Source organism: Podarcis raffonei, chromosome 10, assembly GCF_027172205.1.
Source record: "Podarcis raffonei isolate rPodRaf1 chromosome 10, rPodRaf1.pri, whole genome shotgun sequence".
Taxonomy (NCBI): Eukaryota; Metazoa; Chordata; class Lepidosauria; order Squamata; family Lacertidae; genus Podarcis; species Podarcis raffonei.
Window position 1 is genome coordinate 77,890,665 of NC_070611.1, and position 27,025 is coordinate 77,917,689.

Below are 27,025 nucleotides of genomic sequence, written 5' to 3' on the forward strand. Positions count from 1 at the left end.
CAAGTTACCACTGTAATTGCTCATCTCCTTAACATCTGACAGGAGAGCGTTCCACAGGGCAGGCGCCACCACCGAGAAGGCCCTCTGCCTGGTTCCCTGTGGCCTCACTTCTCACAGGGAGGGAACCGCCAGAAGGCCCTCGGAGCTGGACCTCAGTGTCCCGGCTGAACAATGGGGGTGGAGACGCTCCTTCAGGGATGCAGGGCTGAGGCCGTCAGTACCAACACTTTGGATTGGGTTAAAATGAGAAGAAAGAGGCTTCATACTAGACATGATGAAGGACAGTGAGAGCTGCTTGGCAGTGGAGCGGACTCCCTCCGAGTGTGATGGACTCTCCTTCCTGGGAGCTTTTTCAGCAGAGATCGGGGGCTTTCGTGGAGATTCCTGCTTTGCCCCTTCGGGGTCTTTTCCAATTCTACGGTTCTAGAATCCCCTTTCATGGGATGGTGAGGAAGGCTTGGAGACCCCTAGAAACCCCCAAGCAGGCCATGCTGGGCAGTATCCGTGGCCGCAGCCTCTCTGCTTCCCTCCACTAGAACCCGCCTCCCCCTAACGGCTTGTGGGGCCGCAGAGGCCTTGGATGCGCCATGCGTTGAGATTCTGCCATTAATCTTGGCACCGTGGGGCCGGGCGCTTGCTGCCCTCCGGCCACGACAAATGATGGAGCCAACCGTTGCACGTACATTCGACATGCTGGTTGTGGCAAGAGTCCCTCGGGGGGGGGGCGGGTTGCATTTGTGCCTCCTCCCCCCCCCCGCTCTGCTCTCCCTCTGACTGCCACCCCCCAACCTCAGCTGCGAAAGGGCAGATGGGCTGATTGGCAGGTGGTGCAAGGGGGGCTTCCGAGGGAGGGGTGGGCACAGCTGTTTACAAAGAGCAGAGGCGACCTGAGAGTCCTGGCAGCATCCTGCCCCCGTGCGCCCCTCAAGGTTGATGCCAGATCACCGAGTCTGGGCATCGCAGATCTGCAAGGGACCCCCAGGAGCCCCCTGCCACTCCTCAAGACGGTGCTGAGCATGGAAAGCCTTCCTGGGTCCCTTGCCACCCTGATGCCCGCCGTTCTCGGGGCGTGGGAGCCATGCAATGCAGTAGCGGCTCCTCCCATGCCAGCCTGGCAGCGGCAAGCCAGGGGGCAGAGTGATCGTCATGGGAATGGAGGTGGGCAGAGACCAGGGTCCCCTTGCCGTCTGTGTCTTGAAGGGGCAGCTCTGACCCTGCTCTCTCCTGGTGCCAGAGGGAGCTGGCCGCTTCCTGGGCAGAGGGGTGCAGAGGGAAGGTGCCAGTCTCTGCCAAGGGATTTGGATCCCCAGCCCTCCAAGCGCTGCCCTCTTTTTGCTGAGATGCGGGCAGGAGGAAGAAGGAAGAAAGGCGGGAACATCCAAAGTCTGCTGCGTTTGAGCACAGGATCCCTCTTTCCTCCTGGCGCTTCCGGAAACGGTTGAGATCAAGCAGGAGCCTTTGCTGCACGCTTTCTGGTGGCTGATGAAAACATTTAGACTAGCTTACCCAGTTGCTTAGGGACGCGGGTGGCACTGTGGTCTAAACCCCTGAGCCTCTTAGGCTTGCCGATCGGAAGGTCGGCGGTTCGAATCCCCGGGACGGGGTGAGCTCCCGTTGCTCGGTCCCTGCTCCTGCCAACCTAGCAGTTCAAAATCACGTCAAGGTGCAAGTAGATAAATAGGTACCACTCCGGCGGGAAGATAAACGGCGTTTCTGTGCGCTGCTCTGGTTCACCAGAAGCGGCTCAGTCCTGCTGGCCACATGACCCAGAAGCTGTACGCCGGCTCCCTCGGCCAATAAAGCGAGATGAGCGCCGCAACCCCAGAGTCGTCTGCGACTGGACCTAATGGTCAGGGGTCCCTTTACCTTTACCCAGTTGCTCAGAAAGTATTCCAAGTCTCTTTCAGTGTTTTAACGTTGGTCTGTTTTAAAGTAGGGTTGCGATTCCACCCCCCTCAGTTTTACAGTTTTATCTTTTTGTAAAACCCTTTGAGGGTTTTTTAAAACAATTGAGCAGTGTATAAATTTTATGAAATAAATAAAAACCAACATTCAGAAGTATAGTTTCTGCTGTTTGTGGAGGGCAGAGCAGAGCCGCCACCCTCCTCCAGGACTCTGTCCAGTCCTCTTTTAAAGCCATCCCAGTTGGCGGCCATCATTGCCTCCTGTGGGAGGGAGTTCCATAGGTTAACATGAAGAAGGCAGGAAGGGAAGCCTGCAAGCGCCTGGGTCCTGCCTTGGCTGTGCTCCTTGCCTCGCCCCACCACAGGCAGCCGCTCCAGACCCCCAGACCCCTCTTTGCTGCTCCTCTTCTGCAAATGGCTTCCTATTAGATGCCTCGCTTGGCTGGCATCTGGCAAAGATGCGGCTGCCTCTGGGGAAGAGCCTGCCAGATGCTGAAGGGCAGCACCCAGGGACGGAGCCCCCTCGGAGCAGCGGGGCAGGGGGAGGCGGGGCCAGAGGCAGAAAGGGGCAGGGCCATGAGCATCCATTTTTGCCTCTGTTCAGCAGGAGCCTTCCTGCAGAGCTTCATGCAAGCCTCTCTGAGGACGGGATGCAGGCCAGGGTGGGGGTGCGAGGGGAGAGTTCTGAGGGCCAAGCAGACCCCCCCCCCCGGGTGGCATTTGAGCTCAGTTTTGCACAGAGCAGACCCACTGAAATCAATGGACATAGCTAGCTTAGGGGCTTGGGCTAGGTCAGGTGCCCCCAAACTTGGCCCTCCAGATGTTTTGGGACTACAACTCCCATCATCCACAGCTAACAGGACCAGTGGTCAGGGATGATGGGAATCATAGTTCCAAAACCTCTGGAGGGCAGAGTTTGGGGGTGCAAGGGCTCGGTGATCCTCAGGGTCCCTTCTAGCTCCACCATTCTGTGATTCCAGGAATAGGTCTTCTCTTGTGTAAAACTGGGTGGAATTCCTCCCTGTGAGATTAGAAAGCGGCGCGATGTGTTTTCTCCTCTCCTCACCCTCCTCCCTGCCCTGGTACCCGCAGGCAGTGCTCTTTGCAGCCCCCAAACGAGGTCTCTGTTCCTGGTCTGTAACTGAGACAGGCTTGCTTGGAGGTGCCCCCACTCCGAGGGCGCTGGGCCCACCCTTCCAGGGCAGGCAGGTTGCCCTGCACTTGGGAATTGGAAGCGGCAGGCTCCTCTGCCTCCCTGGCACTTGCGCCTGGCTGGCCTTGGTGCAGCATAGCCCCTTTCTCGGGCGCAGAGCCCCTGGTGGCTCCCCTGGCAGGCATGGCTTCCGTGGAGAGCTGGCTCTCCCGTGGCTGCCTGCCAGGGATGTGCCTCGCTGCTTCCGGGCGCTGCCTGCGGGGCTCAGATGCTGAATGGGGATCCCTTGCCAGCATGCGCTGCCTTGCCCCCTCCCACGGCCGCCCTTCTCCCCCCTCTTCCCCTCCAAGCTTTGGCTCTGAGTGTCAGCACAAACACCAACCGACAACCTCAATGCGAGAGGTGCCAAACTTCAGCGGTGGCACCCGAGCTGCCCGCACAGAGCGGAGCCTCAGCGCTCCTTGCCCTCGTGCAAACAGGGCACGGGCGGCTTTTTCTCCTGGGGAGAAGCCCCGAGCCGCCCTGGCTTCCTCTCAGCTCCCCACAAGCTTTGGGTGGGGCGGCAGGAGGCAAGGAGAGAGGGGAGCAGCCTTGGGGGCACTTCCTTTCCTCTCTGGGGGGCTGCTGCTTGCAGCTGCCTTGTGGGGGGAGGGCACCCCCTTCACGTCCTTGGAGCCGCTCGTGATTCTTCCGTGCCGGGTGGGAGGCAGCTGCCAGGGAAGGTGGGCTCCGTGTGCCGCGGGTGCCCAGCAACTGCTTGCCTGAAATAGGAGGTGCGGCAGCGGTGGCTTATTCCTGGCTGCCTGGCATTTCGAGCGGTGCCTCTGCAGCTGCCGCTTCGCTTGGCAGCCGATTCCTCCTTTGCAGATCTTCCCCGCTCTTCTCCCCCATCTCTGCCCGGCCTATTTCTGGCTCTTCTCTTGCCCGCCCACCCCCTTGAGGCGGCGGCAGCAGCAGCAGCTCCAGGCCGGCCGTGAGGGCCTCCTTCATGCTCTAGGATGTGGCTGGAGCTGGTCTTGTGCCAGTCGCAGGGGAGGCAGAGAGGCTCCCGGCAGAGGAGCTGGAGGGTGGAGGCCCTTGCCGGGGCTGTGGGAGTTTGGCAGCTGAGCCCACAGTGCCAGGGCCTGCCTGCACCTCCCAGGAGGGACGCCCACATCTCTGGGAGCCCCCCAAGCCTGATGCCTGGCCGCTGGCTTCAAACGCACTGGAGCAGTTGGCATTCTTCGCTTTGAAGCCATCCCCACGTGGAGGGAAATAAATCGCCTTGCTCCACATGCGCCTGCTTGGCCGCTGCGCTTGGCGGGACTGGCACTGCCAGCTAATCCCCGTTCAGTGTAGGAAATCCATCTTTCTTTTTTATGTATATTTTTTATTTTTTAACATACCGTTTTCAACAGTAATTAAACATATTTTTACATCTTCCTCAAAATTTTTTTACTTCCATCAGTCCTGTCTGGAAATTTTCCAATCTAATCTCTTAGTAAACATTTCTTATTTTCCCTGTTACATTTAAAACTCATAACCAATAACCAATATCTCTATTCTTTATCTACTTTGTAGCACTTCATATATTCCTCCTTACAAAACTTTTTGTAGTCCTACTAGCGTAATTTGTTGGTTATTGCTTTTCAAATAGTTCAAAGGAAATCCATCTCTCGGCCTGGCAAGTGCCTGCCCTGTGGAACTCCTTGCCTCTTGACATGAGGCAAATCCCTTTCCTGTCCTCCAGAAAGCATTCCTGACCCAGATGCATGAAAAGTTGATGGGAGTTTAAACCTGTTTCAGTCTTGTAACTTTTCCCGTGCTTTGTTGTTACTTTTTTCTTAGTAATTTTATTGCTTTATTGTTTTGTAAACGGCTTTGACCCTCACCTGAATCTCATTTAACTCTTGGGGGGGAATTAGCATCAGACGTCACGTGTGTGGAATTGCCAAATCAATTAACCAACTAGGGTTACTGTTAATAGCACCAGTTTCCCTATAACTTGATGTTGCTGGATAGTTCTGAAGAACTATTCTGAACTGCAAAAGCATTTTTGGCTTGCTTTCTGTTGCCACCCTGGAACTTTTCTGTATTAGTGCCACTTTGTTTTGTACTATTCCCTGCAAACAAAGGAAAACCTCTTTTCTCCCTGTATATGTTCTCCTCCCCCCATCCTTGGGGTTCCCCTGCTACTAGGGGAACGGTGACACGGATGAAAGGAAGTCTTCCTTCATTCAGCTCATAGTTAACCTACGGAACTCCCTCCCACAGGAGCCAGGGGTGGGCAAGAAGCTAGATGGCTCTGAAAGAGGATTGGACCAATTCAGGGAGGAGGAGAGGCCCATCGATGGCTGAAAGCCACAGGTTGCTGGACTAGAATCATAGAATCATAGAGTTGGAAGAGACCACAAGGGCCAAGCCAGGGGCCTTATCCAGGAGGCTCGTCTTCCATTCTTTCCATTCTTTTTTTTTTTAAATAATATTTATTAAAGTTTAAACATACAACAAAACAGAAAAAAGAAGAAACAACAATGAGAAAAACAAACAAACAAACAAAAAGGATACAAAAAAGTAGATTAAACCTTATTAACTTAACCTCATTAGCTTGTTTCTTTGACCTCCTCCCGCCTCCCTTTTTTGTATTCTGCTTCAATTAATTATTTCAGCAAGTTCTTTCCATCTTTCCCAAATCGTTAACCAATAATTTATCTTGACATAATATAATTTTACTTTCCCTCATTCCTTCAACAGTCTATTTATCTTAAGTCCTTTATAGTATTTATACAAAAGTCACGTAGTTTCTTTCCAGACTCCCTCTAAACTTCCTCGATTTTACTATAGTTTTGTAAATAAGCCTTGAATTTCTTCCAATCTTCTTCCACCAACTCTTCTTCCTGGTCCCGGATTCTGCCCCTCATTTCGGCCATTTCCATAAAGTCCATCACCTTCATCTGCCATTCTTCCCGGGTGGGTAGATCTTGTGTCTTCCAATATTTTGCGATCAGTATTCTTGCTGCTGCTGTGTCGTACATAAAGAAAGTTCTATCCTTCTTTGGCACCAATCGGCCGACCATGCCCAAGAGGAAGGCCTCTGGTTTCTTCAGAAAGGTATATTTAAATACCTTTTTTATTTCATTATAGATCATTTCCCAGAAGGTCTTGATCTTTGGGCATGTCCACCAAAGGTGAAAGAATGTACCATCAGACTCTTTACATTTCCAGCATTTATTATCGGGCAAATGGTAGATTTTTGCAAGCTTGACTGGTGTCATGTACCACCTGTATATCATTTTCGTTATATTCTCTCTTAAGGCATTACATGCCGTAAATTTAATACCTGTGGTCCATAACTGTTCCCAGTCAGCCATCATGATATTGTGTCCTACATCTTGTGCCCATTTAATCATAGCTGATTTCACAGTTTCATCCTGAGTATTCCATTTCAACAGCAAGTTGTACATTTTTGACAAATTCTTACTTTTGGAATCTAGCAGCAATGTTTCCAGTTTTGATTTTTCCACCTGAAATCCAACTTTCTTGTCCGAATTGTATGCCTCCATTATTTGATAATAATGGAGCCAATCACACACTTTGTTTTTTAATTTTTCAAAGCTCTGTAGTTTCAACCTATCTCCCTCTTGTTCCAAAATTTCCCAATATTTCGGCCATTTGGCCTCCATATTGAGCTTTTTCTGAGCTTTCGCTTCCATTGGAGATAGCCACCTTGGGGTTTTATTTTCAAGCAAATCCTTATACCTTGTCCATACATTAAACAAAGATTTCCTGACAATATGATTTTTAAATGCTTTGTGTGCTTTGACCTTGTCATACCACAAATATGCATGCCATCCAAATACATTATTAAAACCTTCTAAATCCAACACATCAGTGTTTTCAAGAAGCAGCCATTCTCTCAGCCAGCAAAAAGCGGCTGATTCGTAATACAATTTGAAGTCTGGCAGGGCAAATCCCCCTCTTTCTTTAGCATCTGTTAATATCTTAAATTTTATTCGAGGCTTCTTGCCCTGCCAGACAAATCTTGATATATCTCTTTCCATTCTTGATTTTGAGCCGTGAAGGTCCTGGAGGCAAAGGCAGCCAGGGAAGCATTTTAATCTTGATCTTTAAACTACAGCTAATCTAGAATGTGGCAGCCAGACTGGGGACTGGGAGTGGCTGCCGAGACCACATAACACCGGTCCTGAAAGCCCTACATTGGCTCCCAGGACGTTTCCGAGCAAAATTCAAAGTGTTGGTGCTGACCTTTAAAGCCCTAACCCATGGGTAGGCAAACTAAGGCCGGGGGGCTGGATCTGGCCCAATCGATTTCTAAATCCGGCCTGCAGACAGTCCAGGAATCAGTGTGTTTTTACATGAGTAGAATGAGCCCTTTTATTTAAAATGCATCTCTGGGTTATTTGTGGGGCATAGGAATTCATTCATTTCCCCCCCTTCAAAATATAGTCTGGCCCCCCACAAGGTTTGAGGGACGGTGGACCGGCCCCCTGCTAAGAAAGTTTGCCAACCCCTGCCCCAAACGGCCTCGGCCCAGTATACCTGAAGGAGCATCTCCACCCCGGATACCGGGGTCCAGCTCCAAGGGCCTTCTGGCAGTTCCCTCCCTGCGAGAAGTGAAGTTACAGGGAACCAGGCAGAGGGCCTTCTCGGTGGTGGCACCTGCCCTGCGGAACGCCCTCCCGTCAGATGTCAAGGAAATAAACAACTATCTGATGTTTAGAAGACATCTGAAGGCAGCCCTGTTTAGGGAAGTTTTTAATGTTTGATGTTTTATTCTGTTTTTAATCTTTTGTTGGAAGCCACCCAGAGAGGCTGGGGAATCCCAGTCAGATAGGCGGGGTATAAATAATAAATTATAATAATAATTATTATTTAATGACTTTGTTTGGCTCACGGAACCATTGCAAAGTTTAGGAAGGGAGTTGTTGTTTCAAGGAAAAAGGTATCGAAAGGAAAATTCCTGCATGCCAAGATCCAGGTCTGGGGCAAGTACTCTCTGGTGAGAGAACCCCAGCAGAGATTTAAAATTGCAAAATATGCAGCATAGTAAAACATGGAATTAGACCTTTAAAATACATCATTTGAGTTCTTTTGAAAGTTCCCCTCTTCCCTCGGATACAAAAACATTATGCATTTGGCAAGTTTTTTTTAAAAAAAGGTTTACTTACAAATTCACCAAAGGTCAGATTCATGTGTTATTCCATTCAGCATTTAGAAAAAAAATTGCAGAGGCAGTAAGACTTGACTTAGTTTGATCCTGACTTGTTTTTAAGAGGTAATTATTGTTTGATTTAATACCAATGTTGAGAGCCAGTGTGGTGTAGTGGTTAAGAGCGATAGACTTGTAATCTGGGGAACCGGGTTCACGTCTCCGCTCCTCCACCTGCAGCTGCTGGGTGACCTTGGACCAGTCACACTTCTCTGAAGTCTCTCAGCCCCACTCACCTCACAGAGTGTTTGTTGTGGGGGAGGAAGGGAAAGGAGATTGTGAGCCGCTTTGAGACTCCTTCGGGTAGGGATAAAGCGGGATATCAAATCCAAACTCTTCTTCTTCTTCTTCTTCTTCAATGTTACGTACTTGATGTTAGCCGCAATGAGCCCAGTCTCGGCCAGGGAGGGTGGAATACAAATAAAAGATGATGATGATTTCAACGTGGTGAAAGTTCCTAAATCGTTGGTTTCGGAGCTCAAGAATGGCTACAGAGCCCAGAGCCCCTCCGTAAGCTCAGCACCCCAAGGCCCACCTTGCAGGGAGGGAGGGAGGGAGGGGTAGCAAGGCCTGGTCTCTGCAGGGTGAATCAGCTGGCGTGGTAGAGATTGGGTTTGGGTCGAGGGGTTTTCTCCCGCTCCAGAGGGGAAATCCTGTACTAGTGGGTCCAAATTGTAAGGACTAAACATTAGGAAGAGCAGTGAAATGGCTGTCCTTCAAAGAAGGGGAACTCTGTTTCATTGGAGGTTTTTAATCAGAGGTGGGGTGTCCATCTGTCATGGGTTCTTGATCTATCATTCCTGCGTCGCAACGGGTTGGGCTAGATGGCTTCTGGGTGTCCCCTTCCAAGCCTACAATTCTGTGATTCCAGCTCCTGCCATTTACACCTTTTCCTCCTCTTCCTGTCTTGCAGCAACATTGCCGAAGCCTTGGTCAGCAAGGGCCTGGCCTCCGTCATCCGCTACCGACAGGACGATGACCAGCGGTCCTCGCACTACGACGAGCTGCTGGCGGCTGAGGCTCGGTGAGTGGGGGGGCAGGAGAGAAGGGGGCCGAAAAGCGATGGGGGGGCAGAAAGGCAGTGCCTGGAAAGGGCTGGGGGGCAAGGGAGAGGAAGAATCCCCTTTCGGTGCCCTTTCGGACAATGGGGCTACGCTCACTGGACCTCTTCTGTGGCGGGGGGTGGGGGGAGATGGGACAAGGGATGTGGAGGAAGGGGCAGCCCCGCCAGGCCCGGGAGTCAGGGGGTCTTCCACCCGCTTCCCAGGGTGGCAGAGAGCCTCTTTGGGCTCTGATCCGTGCCCAGTCGGCTGCCAGCTGCTAGCGAGGGGCCACACCTCCCTGCTGCCCATGGCTCCGGCCACCAGCTGTGCTGCAGCTCCCTTGGAGGCCTGAGGGCAAATTCTGCCGCTCTTGGGAGGCCGAGGAGCAACGGTCCCCTTTGCAGAGGCTCCCTCACTTTGCTCCTTGGGGCAGGCCAGCTGGGGAGGCCGGCGGCTGTGCCAGAGGAAGCCCCGAGCCGTGGGGCTAGCTTGCTTGGGGTGCGGGCGTGTGGTGCGGCCCAGCATCAGGAAATCTGTTCCGCTGCATGGTCATTTCTTTTTATGCCACCTGTTGGCCACTCAATCTCTCCTGGCAAAGAAGAGATAGGATAGCTGTCTTCAAAGGCTGCCCCATGAAAGAGGGAACAAGCTTGTTCCTGTGGCTTCATGGGAAAGGAGATTCTAGCCGTCTCCCTGGGAAGGGGGTCGACTGCCCTGCCTTGGAGGTTTTTAAGCAGAGCCTGGATGGCCGTCTGTCCTGGATGCTTCAGCTGAGATTCCTGCATTGAAGGGGGTCAGGCTGGATGACCCCCAGGGTCCCTTCCAACTCTACAATCCTCGGATTCCATGATTCTCTAACACAAGGCAATGGAAACCCTGCTGCCGTCCTGAGCCCCCCTCCGCCTGCCAGCTCCTGGGAGCTTTCGGCCAAGAATGGCGGCTGTCCGTAGAGGGGGCCTCCTTGAACCAAGCGCTCCTTGCTGGCCACTCATGGCGCATGGGCACAGAAGAAGAGAGGCTGCAGGATCAGGCCAGTGGCTCGTTATGGAAGAAACCCACAAACAGGACTTGAACTCAAGAGCCCTCTTCTGTCCCGTGGGGCAGGAGGATCGACTGGCTGCAGCTGTGGAGGGCAGAGCAGAGCCCTCTTTTGTGGGGCAGCAGGAGAAGGACCTCTTGGCTTTTTCTGGGAGAGGGCTGGGTAGGTGGATGGCATCGCAGGCTGGACTAGGGGCGAGTGGGGTGGGCATCAGGGTCTCTGGGGCCCCTCAGACCAGCCTGGCAAGTTGTAGCTGCTGTGCCTTGTCTTTTGAGAGATTGGACGCTCCGTAGCCCCTTGCCCGCCTCTGCCCAAGAGCCCCTTCTTGCAGCCAGCAGCATGGCAAGTCCTTGTCAAGTGACGCAGAGGGGGCCGTGAATCTCTCCCCGCCTCCCCCCCCCAGCCCTTATTAAGAGTCTGTCGGCCACCAATTAGCCGAGCCTTTTTGTTGACAGCTGGGCTGAAAACTTGCAAGCCTGCAGCAGAGAAGCGGACGCCTCAGCCGAGCGCGGAAAAGAGCAAAGGCGGCGCCGGGGAGCGGGTGGGACCGCGAAGCCAATTACCAGGCCGGCACCACGCAGTGTGGGTCCAGCCCTGACAGATGTTCCTCCGAGGGGGAGGGAAGGGGAGCAGGAGAGAGTGGAGCCCCCTTGCCAGCCAGCCAGCCGTGAGAGGAGGAGCCCAGCTGCTGAGCAGCCAGGGCGGGGCCAGGCGAGGGGCAGGATGAGGCCCCCTGGGCTCCTCTGTGGGCCAGGCTGCCGGCCTGATGCAGGAAGGCAAAAGCGCTTGCTCATCGTGTTGGAGCGTGGCCTTCCCGTGGAAGTCCCAGCCTCCCGTGGTCCAGCCTCCTCTTCTCCCACTGGGCAGCCACCTTCCCATTATGGCAGGGGTTCCCAAACTTTTTCCAAAGAGGGCCAAATTTGATGAAGTGAACATGCGCGAGGGCCGACCAAGGACATATACTGCCACGGGGGCCGGATTAAATCAACCGGCAGGCCAGATTAGGCCCCTGAAATGGACTTTGGACATGCCTGCATTATGGGAAACTTGCAAGCAGGATTCGAGCACAAGAGCAGCTCTCCCCTCCTGCCGTTTTCAGCACCGAACCCTGAGAGCCTCGCCTTGTGCCTGAGCATAGCGGATGAGCAAGTTTTTGGACAGTCAGAGTGTGCGAAGATTGCAGGGATCTCGGGCAACCAGGAAGGTTGGTAGAAGGTTTGCCCTGGTCGCTCAGCCGCCCGCTCTCTGCGCCCCACCCCAGGGCTCTGTCCTGCTGCCCCCACAGACCTCGTGCGCCTTCCCTTCCTCCTGGCAGAGGAAGACGACCACAGAGCAAAGCAGCCCAGGATGCGAGCCATGCGATTGGCAGGACAGCTGCCCAAATGAGCTCAGCGTTGGCTGCGGCCGGCCTCTGCTGGGCTTCCGGGCTGAGGAGGGAGCGAGCTGCTCCTGTGCTTGGATCCTGCATGCAGGCTTCTTCCATGGGGGCTCCTGGCTGGCCGCTGCCAGAAGAGGGCCCCTCGGGCCTCATCCTGCTGCAGCTGGATGCCCTTAACTGTCACCTTGCCCCTCTCCCCCTTCAGCTGATGTCCTCTGCTGCCCCTTCTTGAGTGCATTTTCTTCTCCAGTATTCCAAAAGACGGGAAGGGCGGCCAGCATGAGTGCCCTCCCTCCCCAAACCCAGCATTGTGCCGGCTGGCTTCCTGCGAGCAGCCGGCTGCCGGTGCCCCATTTAACCGCGGCCGGATTCAGCAGGCCGGCCGGCCAGCCCTTCGCAACAGAGCAGCTTGCTCAATGACTTCTCCACAAAGGCCCGGCGGGATCCCTGGCACTCCCGCCAGAGTGTTTTGTGCGCCTCGGCTCGGCTGAACAAACGGCAGGCCCCGGCACGGGAGCAGCCATTGAGCGGGCCCAGCGGGAGCCGAGGGAGAGCCGGGCTCGGAGGATTATAGAGCTGGAAGGGTCCACGGGGGTCATCTAGTCCAGCCCCCTGCAAGGCAGGAATCGGAGCGGAAGAATCCCTTGGCAGAGGGCCGCTTGACCTTGGCTGAAGAACAGCCAGTGAAGGAGGCCATAGAATCTTGGGTCTGTATGCTTTGAAGGGACCCCCGGAGGTCATCCAGCCCAACCCCCCCCCCCACAATGCAGGAATCGCAGCGGAAGAATTCGCGAGAGGGCCACCTGTCCTCTGCTTAAAGCCCTCCAAGGAAGGAGAGTCGTTCGCCCTGCAAGGGGGTGCTTTTGTCCAAACAGCTCTTCCCACTGGAGCGGTCTTCCTTTTGGAGGACCCCAAGGTGCAGCAGAGAGAAGGAGGACGGAGGGGATTGTGTGTGTGTCTGTTTCTAGGGGGGGCAGGAGGGGGGCCCTGCTTGTCTCAGAGCCTGATGGCGCCTTTCAGATTGCAAGCAGGCAGGCGGCAGCAGCAGCAGCAGCTCCTCTGCTTCAGGGAGGCTTGATAGGAAGAGGGAAATGCAATTAAAAGGAAAAGGTTAGCAGCTGGCCGTGATTGTGGAGAAGCTGTGGGAGGAACAGCCTGCCTGCAAATTGGAAATCCCTCTGCTCTCTCCCCCCACCTCAAGATTCCTGAAATGGTGCTCCTGCAAGAGAGGGGGGAGCTCTTGGGGAGCCTCTCTTAGGAGAAGTGGGGAGTCCCTGTGGGGCAGGGGAGCTACAGGAGGAAGGTGCATCAAGGCGGAGAGGGGGGGCAGAAGTTTCTCTCCCTTCCTCATCACACCAGGACTCGTGGATGTCCCAGGAAGCCGATAGTGGGGCCATTTGGGGCAGGTCGAAGGAGGCACAGAGTTGAACCGCAGAGGCAGGGACGGCCACCAACTGGGGTGGCTTTAGAAGAGGAGGAGGCAAATTCATACAATCATAGAATCATAGAGTTGGAAGAGACCACAAGGGCCATCGAGTCCAACCCCCTGCCAAGCAGGAAACACCATCAGAGCACTCCTGACATATGGTTGTCAAGCCTCTGCTTAAAGACCTCCAAAGAAGGAGACTCCACCACACTCCTTGGCAGCAAATTCCACTGTCAAACAGCTCTTACTGTCAGGAAGTTCTTCCTAATGTTTAGGTGGAATTTTCTTTCTTGTAATTCACAGAGGAGGAGAGGGCTCTGGGAGCCACTAGACATCCTGGGTCCTAAGGAAGTCAGATTATCCTCCACCAGGGCCAGGGCCTTCTCAGTGGTGGCTCCAACCTGGTGGAACGCTCTGTCCCATGAGACCAGGGCCCTGCAGGATTTAACTTCCTTCGCAGGGCCTGTAAGACGGAGCTATTCCGCCTGGCTTTCAATTTGAACTTAGCCTGATCTTTTATTCCCCTTTCTTCCCTCGCCCTCCCCTTTTATGAAGATTACCCGCTCTGGGATCCCACAGCTAATTCTCCCCTGGTCTCCTCACTGGCCCAAAGAGGACTAATTTAGCCAGCTAGCCCTGGTGATCATCTAATGTTTATTGGATGGATTTTCCCCCTAAACTAATTTTTGATTTTATTGTTATTCACGTTTCATACCATATTTTATGCTGGTTTTTTTTGTAGCATCAATTAAGTGTTTTAAAATTGGTGTTAGCCACCCTGAGCCCGGTTTCCTGAACCGGGAAGGGCGGGGTATAAATAAAAAATTGTTATTATTATTATTATTTATTATAGTCAAGGTTGCTGTGCTCTCCCCTCCCCCCCCCATTCATTTTCTGGAAACCAGAGGAGGGGAGAGGGCTGCTCTTGTACTCAAATCCTCCTTGCTGGTCTTGCAGAGGCAATTGCTGAGAGCAAGACGCTGGACTAACTGGGCCTCTGAATGCAGGAATCGCAGCCAAAGCATCGCTTACAGGTGGCCATCCGACCGCTGCTTAAAAACCTCCAAGGAAGGTTTTTCAAAACCCTCCTGGCAAGGGGTTGTCCTCTGATGCCCAGAGTTGGGGAGCCTTTTGGAGGGGGGGGTCTCTTGCCTGGGGCCAGGGCTGGGGTGCCCCATGTTCCTGCAAAGTTGCAGGAGATGACACATCATTTTCGAGAGAAACCTGGTTTCCCTGAGAACAGAACTGCTCATGGCACGTTTTGCATGGAGGGAAAAGCCCTTTGAGGGAGATTCAGGCTTCTGAGCCCAGGGCTGCTTCTTGGGGTCGACAAGCCCCTCAGAAGCAGAAGGGGGCTCCTCCTGGCCTGCCCCTCTGCCTCCTTTGACCATCTGATTGCTTCCCCCCCAAAAAACAGGGCGATAAAGAACGGGAAAGGACTGCACAGCAAGAAGGAGGTCCCGATCCACCGGGTGGCCGACATCTCTGGGGTAAGGAAGGCAGAGAAGCAGATCCCATCAGTGTCCTTGCGTGCTTGGTTTTTGTTTAAAAAAGAAGGGCAATGTGTAGAACCGTAGAATTGTAGAGTTGGAAGGGACCACGAAGGCCATCTAGTCCAACCCGCTGCAATGCAGGAATCTTTTTTTCCCATGACATTCCCATGACATTCAGAGTCTCCTGCTCTCCTGACTGAGCTCTCTCTTAGAAACTCTGCCTGAGTGGGGAGGAGGGAGAGGCCTGGGTTTTCCGCTGGGATCTCCAGAGTCCCGTTCTCAGCCCTCCAGGTTAAAGCTTTGGAAAGGCGCTTGGTCTTGGCCTGGAAATGGGCGCCTGCCTCCCTCCCTCCCTCCCTTCCCAGGCCGGCAGCTTCCAAGGAGCTTCATGGATGCGGCTTGGCCAAAGGCAAGGCTGAGGGTCGCCCCTGGGAGGTGTTTGTTCTCGTTCTCTCTCTCTCCCCTTCTCCCCACGTCCCCAGCGCCTGTCTCCAGAATCTCCTGAGGGGTCAGGCCGTTTCCCAGGCCCATTCCCCCCTCCAAGCAAAGACCCCCCCAAAGTGAAACTCAGCAGCCCTGCTTGGTTCTGAGAGAGAAATGGAAAGGGTGGTGTGTGTGTGTGTAGAGCAGGGGTCAGCAAACTTTTTCAGCTGTGGGCCGGTCCCCCGTCCCCCAGACCTTGTGGGGGGCCGGACTATATTTCGGGAGGAAAAAAGAACGAATTCCTATGCTCCACAAATAACCCAGAGATGCTTTTTAAATAAAAGCACACCTTCTACTCATGTAAAAACACCAGGCAGGCCCCACAAATAACCCAGAGATGCATGTTAAATAAAAGGACACATTCTACTCGTGTAAAAACACGCTGATTCCCGGACCATCCGCGGGTCAGATTGAGAAGGCAATTGGGCCGGATCTGGCCCCGGGTCTTTAGGTTGCCTACCCCTGGTGGAAAGAGAGAGGTGCATGCTGGGAAATCCATAGGCTTTTCATCAGCCATCGACCTGACGCCGCCAGGAGGGAAGCCTCCTCAGCATCCGTTGTCCCCCCGACTGAGAGGACAAGAAAAGTTCTCCACTCAGCTGCAAACTCAGGCCCTCAGGAGCAAAACTGCCCTTCCAGATCCAGCCAGGGCTCCGTGGGGACATTTGTGCTGCTTCTGGACTTGGGTTGCCGAGATCAGCGTCCTTGGGGGGAGCTGGACGCCCTGGCGATAGGGGGGTCTGGTTGCCACAGCGTCCTTGGAAGTTTTGCGGAGCTCTCTGCAAGCAGCCTTGCCACAGGCTCCCCAGAAAGTCGAGGAAAGAGGAAGAGAGCCGCTTGCGGGTCAGGGATGGGCAACGCTTCTTTTCATGTATGTGGCAACGGCTGCATGGATGTTACTATCCCAGAAATGGAAGGAAGAATGACTCCCGACTAGGGAAGAATGGCAAACCAAGTTGATGGACTCTGCCGAAATGGCCAAATCCACTGGGAAGCTCAGGGACCAAGAAGACAAGAACATTAAAAAGAGAATGGGGGAAAAATTATAATTAGGAGACCATTGTAAGCAGATGGAAACGTTAGCAGGATTTTAATCACACTTGTAAAGCGACAAAAACTATGGACAATTTAGATTGGATAAAACATGGGGATAAAGGACTGATATGCAGTTGTAATTATTGACATGAGGACCCCTGGGGGGGCGAGTCTTGTGGTTCAGAGCAATCTCTTCATATGGATTTTTAATTGACTTTATTGTAAGTTTATATTTTCTAAAATCACATTAAAATCATTTTACGAAAGGAATGGGCAAAGGGAGAGGAGTACCGTTGGGCCCTGCGCTTCTTGGCTTGTTCCTGCAGGATCTAGAGTGAGGAACAGGTTTGCCGATGACAGCGGATCGTTCCAGGTTGTTGGAACAAAAAGAGATTGCCAAGAGCTGCCAAGAGGAGCTTTCCAAACAGAGTGGAGGGGCAGTAAATCCTTGTGAAGTGATGCGTGTTGGAGCAAAAATATATATCTTAATTTCACATATACGTTCAGTGGCGCTGACACACCAGGGACGACACCTGGCGATTGCAGCAGATAGCTCCGTGAAGGTGCTGCAGTTGGAAAAAGACAAATTCCACGCTGGGAAGAGAGTTGAAAATAAAACCGCCAATATCATGGCGCCATTAGAAAAGGCTCTGGAATCCCATGCCAGTTGACTCGCCTTGAAAGGAATATTGCTGAGCTGGAAAAGATTCAGGAAAGGACACCCAAGTTGATCGGGGTGATGGTGGTTGTGGAGGGCCTGCGCTGTGAAGAAAGGTCCCAGGGTTTGGGACTTTGCAGTCTAGAGAAGAGGCAAGTAAGAGGCGACGTGATAGAAACTGCCTGGCCTGGAGAAAGTGGAATGAGAAAAGGGTTCCTTCCTCTCTCATAACCCTGGGACCCATGGACGTCCAACGAAGCTGGATTCAAAACAGAGAAAAGAAAGATCTTCTTTGTGCAGTGCAGAGTTAACCTGTGGAACTCCTTCCCACAAGAGGCAGGGACGGCGAACAGCTTGGATGCCTCTAAAAGAGAACCAGACAATTTCATGGCGAAGGAGAGGGCTATTGACAGCTGCCAGCCGGGGGGGGGGGGCAGAGAGATTAGGCCTCTGAATCCCAGTGGCTGAGAATCACAGGTGCGCAGAACAGGCACCTAGCTGGCGATTGTGAGAACAGGATGGTGGACGAGATGGGCCCTGGGCCTGATCCACCAGCCCTGCCTTATCTCCTTCTCGCCGGCGCGCGGAGCTGGATTCGTTTCACCTTTCGCTTTCTGTGCCAGGCGCGCCCTCACTTGCAGCCGCAGATGGTGCCGCCCGGGCCAAGACGCTCCTGCCTCTGCCGCTGGTTCCCTCAGCGGCTCTGAGCCTTTGCCAGGCAGGATCCCTGGCAGGCCTGCCTGGCTCAGCCCTGGCATCCCCACCTCCTCCCAGGCCCTTGGGGAAGGTGACCGGAGCGACGTCCTCTCTGGGCCCCGTGCCCTCCGCCGAAAGGATTCTCTGAGCGGAGCCTGCCAGGCCGCAGAGCTGGCGACGGAGCTGCGGAAGCCGCCTCTGCCCCCCCGCCCCCCTCCTGGTCTCCTGCGCCTCCTCATTAAGGCACCTTGATTGCATTTGAGCAGCTTGGCTGTGCAGATGAGGCGGCTGCGGCTAAGCGGTTCGAAACCTGCTCGGCGGGCAAGTGATCTAATTCCAGCCGGGGCCTTGAGGCATCTGATTAAATGCGCCGCGTTGTCACCTGACGCCGCCTTGCAGCTGAGCACGTTTGCGCCGCCTGCCAGGAAGAGAGAAAGAGAGAGGGGGCCTCTGAGCCCTATCAATGCCGCTGCCCCCCCCCCCAGATATCAGGGGCCGAGCCCCCAAGGCTTGCAAGAGAAACCCTGGACTGCTAGCCTTTGCCTTTGCCTTCTCCTTCCGCTGCCTGTCTTGGCTGATCCCTCTCCCCTCCAAGGCATGTAATCCTGCTCGGGAGTAATTTACTAAATAATTTAAGTCATGTAAGACAAATCTGCGTCCGCTTTCCTTCCCGCTTCCAGCGCTGCGTCCCATTATGGGGCTTGCGAGAGCCACAATCGCGGAGTGACGGGGTTGGGGGGGGAGCTCGTCCTCCGCACCCGCCTGGCTGTCCTTCCACAAAGTCCTTGCATAATTTTGCATAATTGGCAACGCTTCACATAAAAGTAGAGTTATGATTCTATTTTTCTCCATTCTATTTATGCATAATTTCCTTTCCATTCAGAGATAATTAACGCTGGGGAGGTTTTGAAATAATAGCAGCTGTCCCCGGCTTCTCTCCGTCTTGCTCTCTCCTTCTCGGCCGGGAATCTGAATCGAAGAATCACAGGGCTGGTACCCCAGGGGTCATCTAGTCCAACCCCCGGCAGTGCAGGAATCTCACCTACAGCATCCGTGACGGACGGCCACCCAACCTCTGCTTGAAAACCTGCAAGGAAGGAGAGTCTGCCAGCTCCGTTCTACTCTCAAACAGATATTAACCGTCAGAAAGTTCTTCCTGATGTTTAGTCTGAACCTCCTTCCTTTTCATTTGAGTCCACAGGTTCAGGCCCTGCCCTCCAGAGCAGGAAAAAATAAATGTGCTCCATTTTCCATGTGGCAGCCCTTGAGCTATCTGGTGATGGTATCAGAGCTCTTATTGTTGTTGTTTAGTCATTTAGTCGTGTCCGCCTCTTCGTGACCCCCTGGACCAGAGCACGCCAGGCACTCCTGTCTTCCACTGCCTCCCTCATGCTGGTCCCTTCAAGAACACTGTCCCACCATCTCGTCCTCTGTCGTCCCCTTCTCCTTGTGCCCTCCATCTTTCCCAACATCAGGGTCTTTTCCAGGGAGTCTTCTCTTCTCATGAGGTGGCCAAAGTCTTGGAGCCTCAGCTTCAGGATCTGTCCTTCCAGTGAGCACTCAGGGCTGATTTCCTTAAGAATGGAGAGGTTGGATCTTCTTGCAGTCCATGGGACTCTCAAGAGTCTCCTCCAGCACCAGAATTCAAAAGCATCCATTCTTCGGCAATCAGCCTTCTTTATGGTCCAGCTCTCATTTCCATACATCACTACTGGGAAAACCAGAGCTTTAGCTATACGGACCTTTGTTGGCACGGTGAGGTCTCTGCTTTTTGAGATGCTGTCTAGGTTTGTCATTGATTTTCTCCCAAGAAGCAGGTGTCTTTTAATTTCGTGACTTATTATGAGCTCTTATTAGCCTCTCCTTCTCCAGGCGAAACAAGCCCAGCTCCTTCGACCGTTCCTCATCAGGCCTGGTTTCCAGACCCTGCATCCTCTGGTTTGCCCTCCTCTGACCACCTCCCAGCTTGTCCATGTAGCCCAGGGGTCGGCAAGGTTTATCTTGCCTGGGCCAGATCAGTCCCGCGGAGATGCCTCCATGGGCCGGATCCCGCACCCCCTCCCACAATTTTTGGCTTCTTTGCATGTGTGCCCGCGATTTCTGGTGCCTCTGTTTGCACAGACGCAATTTTTTGCGCTGCAGAAGCGAGTCCCTGCGCCGCGCCGGTTTAGTGCAGCCGCATGCGGGCAGCTCGCTTCGGGGGTGGCTCTTGGGCCAGTCAAATGACCTCCGCGAGACATGGGTCTTAGGTCGGTGACCCCTGATATAGTCCATGGGTAGGCCCGGGGGCCAGATCCGACCCAATCGCCTTCTCAATCCAGCCCGTGGACGGTCCGGGAATCAGCATGTTTTTACATGAGTAGAATGTGTGTTTTTATTTAAAATGCATCTCTGGGTTATTTGCGGGGCACTGGAATTTGTTCATTTCCTTCTCCCCCCCCCCCATATAGTCCGGCCCCTCCCTGGATCTCAAGAAATGTCCCCTTAAGAAAGATTGGCCCACCCTCCAGGCTTGCCTTCCTCCTCCTCCTCCTCTTCCTCCTTGCCAGGACGACTCTGCCCTCCCTCCCCACTTGGAGGCCCCAATCCATTTGAACGCCAGTTGCTGGAAACCACAGGAGGGGACCGGTGCTCTCGCACTCAGACCCCGCTTGCAGGTTTCCCTTGGGGGCATCTGCTTGGCTGCTGTGAGAATGCTGGACTAGATGGGCCATGGGCCTGATCCTGCAGGCTCCCCCTTGCCTCCTCCTCCTCTTCCTCCCCCCTCCCCATCGAATCCTGGCTTCCCTGCCGGCCTGCCCAGCGGCTGCTTTCTCCTCCTGCTGCTCCTCTTCAGTGCCCGTCCTCAGCTGCTGGAGAGAGGCGGGCAATCGATGGCTTTGCTGCCTCCCCGTCCCCCCCCCTCCGCTTTGCTAGTCTAGTCAGGCAGCTCCGGGCTGAGCGGGAGGCAGGCGCTCGGCAAAGTTTCCTTGGCTGCAGCAAGTTTCTCCTCCTTGGCTGCCCCTGTGCAGTTCATTTTTCTCAATTAAGGCGAGAGCAAAAGAAAAGGCCACCTGGCTGGCTGTGGAGCTGAGGCGCTCTGGCCGTCCCCCCCTCATCACTCTCTCTCTCACACACACACACACATTGGGGGGGGATAAATCAGCCGCTGGTGACTCTCCATCTTTGTGGGGAAACAGTCCAGGCTGCAGAGTTCGAGCTGCAGTTTATCATTAAGTCCCCAAGCCAGCCAGTGCACAGAGCCAGGCTGGATGAGGCCTTTCCAAGTCCCAGCCCAGACCCAGAAGCAGCGGCCCCTGATTTTGGGGTGCTCTTGTTTTCCTACTCATAGTGTGTGTGTGTGTGTGTGTGTGTGTGTGTGTGTGTGTGTGTATTATTGAATTTTCTGATTTACAATTTAAAATACTCATTTAAACATCCTTAAAATATCAATTACTTCCCTTCTTCTCTTTCCATGGTTCATTTTACGTATCATAAATCCCTGCATATTTTACAAAACTATACCATTCACTATTCCATTATTATATCCATCAAAACCTACTTGCACTGTTGAATTTATCTTAATGCTACCAATGTTTTCAGGTGTACGCAATTATTTCCCATATATTTCAATAAAAGTTTTCCAATCTTCTTTAATCATATGTTCTTGTTCTCTTATTCTATATGTTAAGTCTGCAAACTGTGCATATTCCATCAGTTTAAGTCGCCATTCTTCTTCCATTTGGGGGCTAACAAAACACGGGCCACAGTAGTGGCATATGTAAATAACCTTTTCTGACACCTGGGAATTTCTGTCTGAATTATCCCCAACGAAAAGGACTCTTGTTTGTTTGGAAAAGTACTTTCAAACACTTTTTTCATTTCATTATGGATTATTTCCCAGTACTCTTTTACCCTTTTAGAAGTCTGCCACGTAGCCTAGAACGTTCCCTCTGCCTCTTTGTACCTCTTCTCCTTCTTGGGCGTCTGGGTGGGACTGGCAGAAGGCAGCTTCCCTCGGTGCCACGGCAGATCAGGCCTCGCCAGGCCCTGGAGCGGGGGGCTGTTGCGCTGTGATTCAGCTGTGCTTCCTGCCTTGAAGGGTTGGACTAGAGAACCCCTGGGGTCCCCCGAGCCCTACAATTCTACGCTTCTACGTTCCTTCGTTGAGCTCTCTGTTCCCTCCCTTGAGGGCGGCACCTTACAGCCCTGGGAACCTGTTGCTAGGAGCTGCGGAAGCAGTTTAAACCTGGCCCTCCGACTGCGAGGAGGCATGCCTAGTTGTGTGGGGAGGGGGGAGAGGGTTCCGTGGAAAGCAGGGTGGTCACCGTGCCCCCCAAGAAAGCTGAACCTTGTGGGGGAACAGATGCTTGTCATGCAGAAGGGTCCCTGGAAGCCCTGGACAGCGACTGGCGCAGGCCAAGCTGATCTAGACAGCCCGGTTGGCAGGGCTCTCCCTCTTCTGCCCGCAGCTCCTGTGGAGAGTTGGCAGAGCCGGGAGACCCCCTTTTGCCCCTGCCCCTGGTCTGCCCCAAAGGGATCCCAGCCGGTGCTGAGCCAGGACCCAGGGACCCAAAGCCCCCAGGCGACTGGGCACGCCAGAACCTGTCATCTGCCGCGCTTCTGGCAGAGCAGGGGCTCAGGGCTGGGGGGTCTTGGCCCTGTGGGGGGGCCTGTGCCGGACTGCCACTGAGGGCCCCCCCCTTCTTCTCTCTCCCTGCAGGACACCCAGAAGGCCAAGCAGTTTCTGCCCTTCCTGCAGCGGGCCGGCCGCTCGGAGGCCGTGGTGGAGTACGTGTTCAGCGGCTCTCGCCTCAAGCTCTACATGCCCAAGGAAACTTGCCTTATCACCTTCCTGCTTGCAGGTGAGACCCTCGTCGCTGGGGTGCGTGTTGGGGGGGTCCCTCTCTTTCCTGCAGGCCTCCTCTCGGCAAGGGGGGGGTGTTGGTGCAGGAATGTGTGTTTGGTGCATTTGTCAGTGTCAGGTTGCAGGTGGGTCAGGCCCAGACTCAACAGTGGGGGGGGGTGTCGTGGGTTTGGTCCTAGGGGTTCAGCCTCCTTCGTGCACCAAGCCAGAGCAGATGATGATGGTGGTGGTGGTGATGATGATGATTTATACCCCGCCAATCTGGCTGGGTTTCCCCAGCCACCCTGGGCAGCTTTCAGCAAAATATTAAAATGCAAATGCAAATCAGATATCTTTATTGCGGTCCATAGACCCACAAAACAGTTTCAAAACAAGATACAGTGGTACCTCTGGTTGTGAACGGGATCTGTTCCGGAGGCCCGTTTGCAACATGAAAAGAACACAACCCACAGCGGCGCATCTGCACACGTGCGGGTTGCGATTTGCGGCTTCTGCACATGCGCGCGATGTCATTTTGCGCTTCTGCGCATGCGCGAGTGGCAAAACCCGGAAGTAACCCTTTCTGGTACTTCCGGGTCACCGCGGAACATAACCTGAAGGAATGTAACATGAAGCGGATGTAACATGAGGTATGGCTATACGGTTAAAGCAACCAAACAACAGGCGAAAGAGACTGAGGTAGTCATTTTGCTATGTCTAGAGCGTGATGGTCTTTGTTCCTTGCAACCTCCGAAAGAAACTTTGCCACGGTCACTGCAATAAGTTAAAATACAATAATTCATCAAATATTAGAAGCTTCCCTAAAGAGGGCTGCCTTCAGATTTGCAGAATAAACCCTGCAAATAAATAAAGGAATTGTGCAAAGCGGGAGGCTTTTTGCAGATCTGTGTTCTTCATTCTCCTTGTGGAAAACTCCTTTTGGTCTTGGGGTCTGGGGTATGTCAAGGGGGCTGCCGTTGCACTTTGGGGTCTTCTTCTGACTCCACCGTTCTGTGATTCTATGCGATTCCGAGCTCAGTGGGAGGGAGGGTCGTGCGTGTCTCTGCATGCGCATTCCCAGCAGAACAGTTTGGGTTCCGTCGTCCCAACGTTTGCCGCCATGTGGGCTCCTTGAGGAAAAGCCTGCCTGCACAGCTGCCCCCAGCCAGGCCCTCTCTCTGGGGTGCAGGGGGGGGTCTCCTTTGCATGGAGCAGGAAGCCAAGCTGTCTCTGCCTGAAGGGCCAATGGCGGCCCCTTCCCTCGTGGCCTGACTCTCCCAAGCAAGCCTTGATGGAGAGCAGGAGCAAACCTGTACAGCTGTGCCTTGGATCTCAAACGCCTTGGCTCCTGAACAAATCAGCTCCCGGAAGATCGAAACCCGGATGTGAGTGTTCTGGTTTTCAAATGATTTTCAGAAGCCAAAGATCTGGCGCGGCTTCCGATTGGCTGCAGGACCTTCCTGCAGCCATTCGGAAGCTGTGCTTTGGTTTCTGAACGTTTTGGAAGTCGAATGGACCTCCGGAACGGATTCCGTTTGACTTCCAAGATGCGGCTGTAGTTCTTTTCTCTCTCCCTCATTGTCTGAAAGTTGCAATTTGGTGAGGTGTGACGTGCAAAGTGGAATGGAGTGCCCAAGAGCAGCTGCCACCCCCTTGCCAGCCTTGCCTCTGGTCCCCAGGTCTGTGGGTCCGGTGCCCTTGCTCCTGGCTGAGGCACAATCCCTTCTGGGTCTTCCTGCACTCCTTGGCAAGGGCACGTCCTGTGGTGTGGAGCCCAGCCAGGCAGGGCTCCCGTCTGATCAGGGCAAAAGCTTGTGCCAGTGTCTGTGTGTCAGGCACTCTTAGGAAGGGGTCTGGCGCCACCCCCTCTCCCAGGTCTTCACCCTGGCCAGAGCCCAGGGATGTGGGTGTGCCGGGCAGGGCCCCCTTGCAGCCAGGGAGGGTCCGAAGAGTGGCTCTGCCACCCTCCCAACCCAGCCATGCCCAGCTGCGGCCGCTCCTCTCCCGCAACGGACCCACCAGGCGGCTGAGGCTCCTCTCTAGGGATGCCCCACCTGGCAGAGGGAGCCGAGTGCTTGAGTCACGATGCTGCGTGGAGGGAAACATCTGGCGACACAGCAGCTTCCTCTCTGTTTGATTAACACCTCCTTTTCGCCCCTCTGCGCTTGCTGCCACCGCTGCCACCTTCCCTCGGTACCCGCCTGCTCTTGAAACCAGTCTCGCTACTTCCTCCGTGCAGGATCTGTCTCTCTTGGGAGGGGATGAGGCAGGTTAGGAAGGGGAGCGAGTGGCCAAGTTGGGGCGCAGGGGAGACTCTGCAGGGAGAGTGGGCCCCCCCCCGAGCTGAGATGCTGCCAGGTGGGCGGGCGAGGGGGGCCTGTTTGCGTTAGATGGAGCCCCTGAAACTGTCCTCCTCCTCCTCTCTGGCCTGGGTGCTCCATGGAGGCTGAGCTAATGGAACGGGGGGGGGGGTTCTTCCTTGGGGGGGGCTTGCTTTACCCACAGTGAGATGGAAGGGGGTGTGCTGGGAAACGCCCCCCCCCCCAAGGAGCCTGGAGCTGTTTTCGCCAGCCTGCCCTCGATTCTGGGGCTCATTGATGGGGACGGCACAGCAGGTCAGCGCCAGACAGAATTGCAGCCTCGGTGGGTGTGAGGCAGGAAGAGGTTCCTCTCCGGGGGGGGGGGGGAGTGCCAGCAGCAGCAGCTCTCAGAGGCAATGCTTTTGGGGTAGCTCTTCGTGACCCCCCCCCCCCGGTGTGGATGAACATAACCCCATGGAATTTGCTGCCCAGAGACATTGAACACCCTTAATGTGATGGCCTGGGACTCGGGCTCAGACTCGGAACCAGAGGAGTCTCAGTCCGCACCAGATCCTTTGCCTCAGGCATCATCTGAACCAAGTCTGGGGCCTGATTCTGAAGAGCCCCAGTCTGCACAGGTTCCCCTGCAACAAACACCAGCTGGGCTGAGTCAGGGGCCTGAGCCTGCCCTGGCTCCAGATGCTGGGATGACCTCGTTGCCTCCAGCTGGGCCATCACTTACAGCTGCTCCACTACCGGTTGGGTCAGGAGAGGCTGAGGCGGCCTCTGGGTCTAGTAACCCACCGACGTCTCCCGAGCTGCAGAGACTGAGGTCTGAGAGAAGGAGAGACCTGAGTACTCGCAGGAGGAGTGCTCGCCTTCGGGGGAAACAGGGAGGTGAGTCACCGGGGGATCAGGACCGGCCATTACCCCGACAGAGATAAAAGGCTGCTGGACCCCACTCCAGGTTGTGGGAGCAACGTTGCTGTTTGCCAGAACCTGCCTGTGATCCTGTGCCTGACCTAGGCTGGTTTCTTACCTTGGACCTGTTGGACTGACTCCTCGTGGAATCCTTGGATTCGGGACCGGACCTGGACCGCGTTGCTCGGGTTACCCCCGGGCCCATCACACCTAAATGAGATTTAGATGGAGAAGAACAAGGATTTCCGGGGCTCCTGACCTGCTGGCTGCCTGCGCTCTGAACGCCACCAGCTGGAAATGGCGGAGGGGGGCAGTGCTCGGCTGCTCTTACTTTTGGGTCCTGCTGGGGGGCTTTTCTTGGGGAGCACCTGGCTGCCCACGGTGAGAACGGGTGGCTGTGCTCTGTGGGCCTCCTGGGGCCTGATCCGGCCGCAGCTGGCCTCCTCCTCCTCCTCCTGACCCCCCCTCTTCCGCGTGCCCCAGGCGCCTCCCTGCCCTGAGCCCCGTTCTCAGGTGCCTCCCGGTTTGGGGCCGCCAGCCCACTCCTGCCTCTGTTGCCATGGCAATCTCTGTGGGAGAAAAGACGGCCCTGAACATCGATCGGGTTCCAGTTAATTGTTGGGGGATTCAATAGAAACGGCGAGATCCTTCGGCCTGCGGCTGCTCCCCAAAACAAGGGCAGCGGAGGAGGAGGAGGAGGAGGAGGAAGGGCACCAAGGTCTCTTCTCCCTCCAGCTGATTTCCCATATCTGCGTCTCTCTCCTTGAACTCTGTGCTCCAGGCAGCGAAAGAGTTCCCCCTGGTTTGCCATGCTTGGTGTGACGCTCGCCAGCAACTTGCGCTCTGATTCTCAGCTCTGATTCCTCCATTTCCAGTGGGGTTGGACTAGATGACCCTGGGACCCCTTTGGACCCTGCAATGCTATGATTCTGTGACACTCCAGGGGAGGCCCTGCCTGGCTGCGCCCGGCCTGCCACCTCAGAAGTCTGCCCAAGGCATCCCTGCTTCATAGAATCTGAGCATGGTAGAGTTGGGAGGGGGGGCATTAAGGGTCAACCCCCCTCACTGCAGGTATCTCAGCTAATGCGCTCCTGGCAGGTGGCCCTCCAACCTCTGCTTAAAAACCTCCAAGGAAGGAGAGCCCACAGCCCCCGAGGGAGACTTTTCCACTGTCAAAACAGCTCTTACCGTCAGAAAGTTCTTCCTGGTTTTGAGTCGGAATCTCCTTTCTTGTAACTTGAAGCCAGGAGTTCGAGTCCTACCCTCCAGAGCAGGAGAAAACAAGCCTGCTCCATCCAACGTGTGACGACATCAACAACAACAACAAAATTTATTATTTATACCCCACCCATCTCGCTGGGTTTCCCCAGCCACTCTGGGCAGTTTCCAACACAAGATTAAAAATACATTAAAACATCAGTCATTTAAAACGTCCCTAAACAGGGCTGCCTTCAGATATCTT

At 54.4% G+C, this 27,025-nt stretch overlaps 1 protein-coding gene across 1 annotated transcript in view; it reads left to right on the top strand.

Annotated features, from left to right (window-relative positions):
* SND1 (staphylococcal nuclease and tudor domain containing 1) overlaps positions 1–27,025 on the top strand; it is a 237,003-nt gene that overhangs the window by 119,535 nt on the left and 90,443 nt on the right. Inside the window, exons 13-15 of the mRNA XM_053407017.1 lie at positions 9,180–9,290; positions 14,570–14,642; positions 22,220–22,361. Coding sequence (XP_053262992.1) covers positions 9,180–9,290; positions 14,570–14,642; positions 22,220–22,361 — 326 coding nt within the window. The remainder of the gene's footprint in view (positions 1–9,179; positions 9,291–14,569; positions 14,643–22,219; positions 22,362–27,025) is intronic.